Source organism: Hibiscus syriacus, unplaced genomic scaffold, assembly GCF_006381635.1.
Source record: "Hibiscus syriacus cultivar Baekdansim isolate YM2019G1 unplaced genomic scaffold, ASM638163v2 tig00111273_pilon, whole genome shotgun sequence".
Taxonomy (NCBI): Eukaryota; Viridiplantae; Streptophyta; class Magnoliopsida; order Malvales; family Malvaceae; genus Hibiscus; species Hibiscus syriacus.
In genome coordinates, this window is record NW_024063040.1 from 2,710,459 (window position 1) to 2,719,328 (window position 8,870).

The 8,870-nt window shown below is 36.4% G+C and overlaps 2 protein-coding genes across 5 annotated transcripts; both read right to left on the bottom strand.

The window, feature by feature from the left end:
- Positions 1–415: 415 nt before the first annotated feature.
- LOC120157523 (phosphatidylinositol 4-phosphate 5-kinase 6-like) lies at positions 416–3,821 on the bottom strand. 4 transcript variants are annotated; one of them, XM_039168624.1, is made up of 7 exons: positions 2,668–3,821; positions 2,381–2,548; positions 2,111–2,276; positions 1,914–2,033; positions 1,611–1,804; positions 1,397–1,502; positions 416–1,055 (listed from the first exon to the last, which is right to left on the bottom strand). In XM_039168624.1, the coding sequence occupies exons 1-7, from the start codon at positions 3,768–3,770 to the stop codon at positions 666–668; spliced, it is 2,247 nt and encodes a 748-aa protein (XP_039024555.1). In that variant the 5' UTR covers positions 3,771–3,821; the 3' UTR covers positions 416–665. The 4 variants fall into 4 exon arrangements, with proteins under 4 accessions (XP_039024555.1, XP_039024553.1, XP_039024557.1 ...); XM_039168622.1 differs by having other exon boundaries at positions 416–1,060; positions 1,387–1,502; XM_039168626.1 differs by having other exon boundaries at positions 416–1,000; positions 1,381–1,502.
- Positions 3,822–4,748: 927 nt separating this feature from the next.
- LOC120157570 (NAD(P)H:quinone oxidoreductase-like) lies at positions 4,749–7,572 on the bottom strand. Its single transcript, XM_039168664.1, has 4 exons — positions 7,450–7,572; positions 7,173–7,364; positions 6,172–6,462; positions 4,749–5,398 (listed from the first exon to the last, which is right to left on the bottom strand). Exons 1-4 carry the CDS (start codon positions 7,541–7,543, stop codon positions 4,965–4,967), a joined length of 1,011 nt encoding a protein of 336 aa, XP_039024595.1. The 5' UTR covers positions 7,544–7,572; the 3' UTR covers positions 4,749–4,964.
- Positions 7,573–8,870: the final 1,298 nt, after the last annotated feature.

Here is an 8,870-nt window from a genome sequence, read left to right on the forward strand (position 1 = left end):
AAATTGAGAATTAATTAAATTAGAAAAAAAATAAAATTAGCAAGGCCAAAATTCCAAACCAAATTTGGAGAGTGACAATAAGCAAATAAATGTTAGATTTCATCCAATCTTTTTCTATACATTACTATCTCAAGCTAAAATTAAAGTCTCCTCGCCCATTAAGAGGAAGAAACCAAAGAAGTATTGATAGTTTGAGAAAATGAATCAATTCACGTATGTTTTCACCAGTTTTGGCCAATTCGTTTACACATTTGAAGCAATCTTTAGTGGTTCTCGGTACACGGTTAAACATAGAATTTAACATACTTTGATCTATGGCTTTGAATATGACGATATGACATTCTAAGAACATTTTCAATACACGAAAGATCTTAGGAAAATTGAACATATTCATATCCGAATTCGAGTAATATAGAACTTCGCTATAACCTATCTTATATCTTCAACTGTAAAGTGATTGAGATGAAGAAATTGTACTGAGAAACTATCCCTGAATTACGAAACCGTGTCCGGCTCTGCCATTGATCATCCTCCTTAGTCATGTGAATGACGGAAGTAATAATCTTCTGCGTTTGACTCAAATCTCCAGAAAAAAAAATTAATGAATGTGCGTGAATGGACACCGTCTTTCGTCGTTGAAATCTCGTCGAAATCTAACTATTTTCTCAAGTGTCCTCTACGAAAACTTTGAAAATGAAATCCCGAAAGCGTTTTGAATATTGCTTTGGATCTACAGCTGATATGGATGTCGGATCATACTGCATCGACTTGTACGCATGCTCGAGCTTCTTGGTGATATCGTAGTCTTGTAGAATGTCGATTATACCGAAGAAGAGTATAACATCATAGAATTCGCCGGTGGGCTCTCCGACTAGCTGAGCTTCGCAATCCATTTTCCTCACGGTCTTCTCCACCCGAGCAGGCATATTTATGCCCAATCTAATGGAAGACCACCTGCAGCTGTCATATTGAAAGATCGTCACATATAGGACATGTAACCCTTTAGATCCATTAACTCTGTTTGCCCTCGAAATCGAGTTCGAGTTTTCTTTCGTCTTTTCTTTTCATGTGAACAAAAGAAGAGGAAGAACACAAACAGACACATGAATGCATCCAAGTAAAGTTCACATAGCGATCAATTTCGATTTTAGCAACTGAAGGAAACTAAAAAAATTGGTGTTGCCATAGAAAATAAATGAGTATCTAAAACTGAAGACATTCGTATTACCGAGACGAAGCTTGAGAAAGCCGAGGAGCATCTTCGTTTTCAGGATCTTGAGGTTCTGCAAATTAAGTCCAAAACATATATTAATCAGATAAGGGGTCACAGATAGCATGGACATGGAAGATTTAAATTCGAGAGAGGTGACTAAAAATAACCAGTACGTGAGGGAACATCGGAAGGACAAGGCGAGAAAGCTTCTCGAAAATGAAAACCAATCAGCAGACTGTAGTCCATAATTCTCTCCTGTTCAAGAAAGTCACAATCTCGGTCGACTTGCCTACATGAAAATCACCCAAAACATTCATATCTTTTAACCAAACTCAAAAGTTTGTGCAAATGAGGATGATGACTGTACTAGAAAGAGTTTACCAGAGAAGAAAATCACCTGCAAAACTCTTGGAACCATAGTTTCTGCAACCGAAATATATAATTGAGATCAAGGTCCTTGAGAGTTGTTGTCGTATCAACTTCTGATTCAGGTTTGCAGGTTGTGCGACCATGTGAAGAGCCTTTCAAGTCAAAACGCCTATGAATGACATAGTGAGTGCAGAATAGATTCTCCATTATAACAAAGCGTACCTGACTCATTAAATCCCAAATGCAGAAAGTATGAGATTGATTTCTTAAATCGTACGAATTCGAATCGTGTTCATGTTTGATGTCCGAAATCGTGTAACATGACAGTTACCTTTTTCTGCGCAGACCCAGCAAGTTGTTTCACACAATGAAGACCATAAAATTTGGTGACTAGAGTGTTCGGGAACGACCGGACATGATTATAATAGGCCGGGAGCATCCTTATGAGAACCTGCAACATTATTCATCAAGAATGAGTAGTGCACCTTTACAGTGCCTACTGCATAAAGATATGATCAGTGGACTTACTTTTCCTTCGGCCTTTTTCATCGTCTTTATCATGTATCTGTCATCGTTGGTCAAGTAAAAGAACATCCCACTTTTTCCGGGGGATGATAGTTCCCGGAGGGCATCGTTCCCGCATATCGAAAGCATGTAATCAGCTGCATCCACGTTGAACAATTTCCTAAGGGTCCTGGAAATGTAAAGACGATACATGTCAGGAAATACTATCATAATTTAACAAAACACTATGTGTCCAAATGGTTCTGTAATGAAGGAGATGGTCCTGTTTCTAACCTGAATACAAGTGGACAGTAATCCTTCCACTTGAAATCATAAGATTGATGCGGCGGAGTGTGCTTTGATCCTTCGGGTGGAAATTTAGTCCATACTTTTTCTTTCGGGTCGAAAGCCGATGGCTTTAGATCAAGGGATATAGCTGGACCAGGCCTTCCAACAGAGTGTCTGCAATGTAACCAGAGAACCAATGCATACATGATTAGTACATAAGCTCCATACAACGCAACATTAAGGTTTAAGATAAGATTCAATGTCAAACTAAATACAGAAAAGAAAATCACTACCTGATACCTAGCTGCAAATTGAGCATGAGACCATAATTCTTATGGCCTTTCGATATTGTTTGGCCTTGCTTCTTCACTGTCTTCTTAAACAGTGGCCTAAACATTCTTGTATTTGAATTTTCATGAAGAGCTCTCACTGCTCTATCTTCAACCCATCCTTCACTTGCAGCCAAAACATCATACACGTCTGAACTACGACTACGGCTATGTAGCTTTGACAATCTCCTTCCCTTCCCTTCTTTCTTTACAGCCATTGCAGACCAATTTGGTATCTTCTGTGATGGCAAGATTGACACTTTCTCACCAGGACATATAGTGCAGTCTTTCAAATCCTCTGATAACACTCGCTGAGGATCCCAATCGAGACTATCGGTTAGTGAACCAGACGGATAGTAAGTTCCGTTTTGATCCTTACCATCTCTACTCCACATGCCAACATAACAGCTACCATCAGGCCTTCTAAAAGTCCCATTTCCTTTAGGGAAACCATCTTCCCAAGAACCATCATATCTGTTCCCATTGCTCCAAACCATTGTTCCATTGCCATTCATCATTCCATTCTTCCATTCACCGACGTAATTGTTCCCGTTCTTCCAGAGGTACTTCCCGCGTCCGTCTTGCGATCCGCCGCACCATTCGCCTTCGTAGCGATCCCCGTTGGCATAACTGTGAATACCTTCTCCTTGTTTTAAGTTCATAACCCAAGACCCTTTGTAAGTATCTCCTGAAAAACCGGAATAAGTCCCATTGCCATCCATGTAACCACTCTTGAACTCGCCATCATAGGTAGCACCTGAAGACCAACAGAACTTGCCATTCCCCATCATTTTCCCTTTAAACCATTCACCAACGTACATGCATCCATCAGGCCATAAATACTTCCCATCCCCATGAGGCAAATTACCACTCCATTGGCCTATATAAAATTCACCTTTTGGAAGGGCCTTTTCGACATGGCAAACTTCACCGGGGATCGGTTCTTCGTCATCAACATGAGCTACTGACATAGCTGTAAATATGCTGATTGCTTTCTTCTTTGCAGCAACTTGTGATTTCTTTAGTATACTTTCCAAGGCCTTTCTAAAGCCAAGCTTTTTGCTCATTTGTTCATTCTATGTATTAAACAAGTAAAAATTTCTAGCTTTTTTTTTAATCAATTCCTATTGCCTTTCTTTAACCACTAATAAACCCAATGATAAAAGGGATTATATCCATCTCTGGTCTTTCTGGGTTTTTTTTTTTTTTTAAGAGATGGTCTTTCTGTATTTTTATTGCATCAATATGGGAACTTTCAGGAAGACCCTGAAGAGAGAAAATTGGAGGGAAATGAAATAGTCTAAATAAACAAAAAGCAAGACAAAAATCCGATCTGTTTGGGATAGTCTTGGTTTTAAGAAATGGGTATTTTTCAGATAATGAAGTAAAATTACAAAAGAAAAGGGAGCTGCTAGAATGAAGAGGATTAGGTTGCTTTTTTTCTCCCTTTTTTTTTTCTATTATTTCTGGGTAATTTTTCTTTCTCTCTCTCTTTGGTTTGTTTCGTTGGAATTGAGCCAAAAAAATTCGAATGATTTCCAGATTTAGCTCCTAAGTTTTCTAGGAAACCAAACAATTGGAGGGGGATAATAGATGGATACACGGTGAACTGATGAACATGATTGCCATTCTTAGACCGTCTGAAATTCACTAATTTTAGTTCGTCAAGTCGTAATCATGCTTCTCTCTTTATGTTGTCTAAATTGTAAATTAACTAATGATCTATCTTCTTTGCTATTACCCAAAACTCAAATTCTTTAGTTCGAATGCCAGAGAAAGAGAAATACATTCGAAAGTTAAAACGGTCAGTTCTGTTTCGAATATATACATTAAAAATAATCAACTGTGAGAGAGGTGAAAAATTTTAATTTGATTAAGAAAATTTAATATTTTTAATTTGATTCAATTTTAAGAAATTTGATTTAATTAATTCAATTCGTAATTTTATAAAATTGACTTAAAAATTCAAATAATAACTTTCATATATTTGTAGATAATATCATAGGTAATAATATTTAACTCGAATCCAAATAATAACATTCAGATTCAACACGATTAGAGCACAAGCCAATAGCAGCAACACTGCTTCTAATACAAAACAGCATGTCAACTTAAACAGCACGAGTAGTTCAATAGTTTGTTCTAAAAGCCAAGATATCACATAGCTTGATCTAATTCTGGGATTGCTCAAAAGCATGTTTTATGTAGAAATCGAATGCATAAAAAACCAGAGTATCTACAATGACGACGAGCATAGCCTTTTAATTATAGGCCACCCAGAGATCAGGGCTTCTGCCAAACACATTCCTCTGGCAGTAAGCATCCACGACGTTCTTAACCCGATAATCGAGCATGAATACGGTAAGGAATAGCATGAATACAATAAGGAAGAACACCCAAGACGCAACCAATGCGAATTTATACATCCTTTCCCTAGCATTTGGAGTGGACCTTTCGTCCCTGAGCCTGAAATGCATGTCCTGAAACCGATTAAGAACACTTCTTTCATTGTTGCAGGTTTCCAGATCATACCAATCATAAGCCTCAGATGGTATTCCAAGCTTGTATTGGGGGCTAGTATCGAATCTTTGATGAAGATTTCCTTTGGTGAATGGTGTTAAGACTTGTCCTTCCTCGGAAAATTTGTTGATCTGCCTTGGGAACTCTGACATTGTTGAGGGATTGAAATTGCAACCTATACCAACAGAAGTAGTCAACTAGCAAGTGAAAGATGCCAAGATAAACGTTCTTTAGAAACCCGAAAATTAAAGAGTAAATGCATAAACATGTTCTTAACGGTCTTGGATGCTGTTGTCTAGTCAGATTGCATTCCAGGCACTGCTTTCAGTGGTTTAACCTATGTTTCATATCGGATTGAGGAACATATTCTAGTATACAGAAGAACAACATCTTTTATAACCGAGAAGTTTATGGCTTTAATGAGTGTCGGAGCTAGACTGCAACTTCTAAGTTTGCAGGTTTGTATACGGGTGACAAATACAACTGTAAGCATAGTAACCATCCTACACATCTATGTTACTCACACTCGTGGCGTTGGATAGAGATATGTGCACGACATGGGTATGCTTATCCTTTTTTTTTTCTAAATTCTTTCCAATGGATTGTGCCCTCATACCATGTCTAAGTATCTCTCAGACATGGATCATATTCAAGATACGAACATCAAGCAAGAAACTAGATAAGCAACGGTCACGGCAGACTTAGTACAATAGGAAAATTTTCTTCCTTAAAACTGCTTAATACTATTACTATTACTATTACTGGATCTTTACTTTCTGGTCCAGTTGTCCTAGTAAATGTATTACTAGTACATAAATTGAACACGAATAACAAGGTTTGAATTTCACCTACTTACGTTTTCTGGCCGCAAATTCTTATCCATCATAGATTCATAATAACAATAAAACAAACACAAAAGCCCAACTGACTTGCTTACTCAGCACTTACCTTGTAGTCGCAGAGTAAATGCTTGCAAGGCAAGAAGAACTGATTTCATTCTCCTTTGGAATGATGGGTCAATTAGGTTGCCATCACTATCAAACTTAGCTGGAGACTCATATGCATTCAAGAAAAACTCTTTATTGATAAAATGAAGATCAAGACGAACCCCAATTTGGCGATAATGATACTGTGCCCGCGCACCACCTAAACTTCCAGCAGCACTTACGATGGCAGCAGCTTTATTAGCCCAAACATTTGGTGGTCGAGAAGCCCAGTCCATTGCATTCTTCAAGAGTGCTAGTAAAGAGCAGACAATAATATAGTTAATGGGATGAAATCCAAAATCAAGAGATCCGACTAAACTGTTCACGGTATTCGAAACCCGGCATTTACATTGTAGACCTTACACATGAGAAAGTACCTAACTCATTGAAGCGGCATTCTTTCAACTTGCAGTGCGAAGTGGTTTTGAACTACATGGAGACCTCAAAAGGCTTATGTTTAATCAAAATTCTTCACACCAAATAATTCGAATGAAACAAAACTAAATTTAGGGTCTCTATTCTACCATTTGAGTATTTAATGCTTTGAGTTGCTCTGCTTAAGATGCATCATAACAACACTGTAAAATACTAAAACATACATAATGCAAAAGCAAGAAATACTAAAACTTTCACTCTTTACATCTTCAGCTAAAGAGTTTTAAACTGTTACTCATCAGATTCATATACCATCAATCACCCCAACCTCACAATCCCTTCCACCTGGTCGAAATTAAGACCTTTTTTTTTTCTTTAAACAGAAACTTGAACTTAGATGAAATGTCAAATTGTTTTGATTTACAAACAGTGCATAGAAAAGTGGAGATGTGACTGATTACAGTGTATAGCGTAGTATAAATTACAGAAAATATAAAGAGATTATCCCTCAAAAAAACATTGTAGGCAAGAAAACCATTGTACGCAAAAAATAAAGTACAATGCAAGGAGAAAGCTTTGAGATAATACCAGTAACAGAGTAGTTGTACTCCGGGGAAGCAAAGAGGAAGCACTCAGCGGCCAAAATCCTCTGCCTGAAAGCCTCAACAACCGGCGGATACTTACCATCAATCTCGAGATCAGTGTTAAGCATAGGAAGAGATGAAATTTCAACGAAATCAATCTCAATCCCATCAATTTCCTGCTTAGTTATCTCCATAGCTGAAGCAAAACAAGACCCAAATCAATATTTCCCAGAAACAAAAACAAGAACATTCCTTTAGGCGTCAATTTGGATGTACATTACCGTAACGAATTAAGGCTCTGTTGTAAGAGCCTTTCCTCAAAGACCCACAAAGGGCAGCCACTTTCACTGGTTTTGCTGCTGTCATGGATTCCATCGCTCTCTATTTTTGAAACTTTCCACACCTCTGCTCGGCTTTACCGAGTGACTTAATTGTGTATGGCATGTACATATAATGATCGAGTTGAGCTGGGTAGTTGGTGAGATTTATGACTGTCCGATTGAAATAATTGAAGGTAGGTAGATGGTGAGGTTTATGACCGTCCGATTAAAATAATTGAAGGGGTGGCAGGAACCAGGGCATTGAAGAGATAGACCCCATCAGGGTACGATTGAACTAAAATGTGTATCACATGATAAAATTAGCGATAGCTGTATAAATATCATTACATATATGATACAATCAGTTACATAAATGATGAATCTATTATTATTTTTATTAATACGAGACGAATATAAAGTAATACTTATTTAAAAATAATTTTTATTCGTTTGACTTTGTACGTTTAGATCATGATATTTCTGGTGTTAGTATTTATGATCAATAACAACAATTTTTTTTATCACGGAAGTCAAATGTTTCAAATTTAAAAAAGGGTAAATTACATATTTACTAATATTTAAATAAATTTTTATTTTTATTGAAGTTTCACAAATAAAAAATTAATTTCTAACGAATTAATCATTAATATTATCAAATAAATTGAACACTCGAAGCGATGTAAAGTTGGCGTGATATTATTCTATCACGTTTAACTTCTAAAAACTTTTGACTGATCTTCTTTTTCTTGTTCAAGTCATGAATATCATAATACAATCACCATGAAATGTTACAGAGCTCACCATACAACAGTTAATAACAGGAAATCATCTTCACTAATGGATCCTAAACCTATACATGAATGAACTCCTTTAGTTATAACTTTCCCGGTTTCCATGCAACTTTCAAGGGAAGACCATCGCCTCAGGATTGTAGAAACGTGGGGTAAACAATTTGCAAACCAACCAAATCGATAAAACCTATAATTTAGCCTCTTATCTCTTTCCTCGTTGCAACTTGACCCCTGAATTTAGCTTTGATATGCAGCTTGACCCTAACTTTTTAAATATAATTTATTATATATTAAAATAAAATTTAAAATATGAATCTTAACATTTTTTTTATCATTTTTAATATATAAATAAAAATATAAATCGTTAATTGAAAATTATAAAAAGATAGTCAGAGACCGAATTATAACTAAAAGTCAAAATCAATGATCAAATTACATAGTATCAAAATCAAGAGCCAAAAGGTACATTAACCTTAAAATAAAAGGAGAGTAATTATTAGCAATCGAATTAATTATGACGTGAGTCCTAGAATGATGAAAACTAAGATTGAATTCATAAGTTTTAATATAATCTAATCTGTTTTTATAATA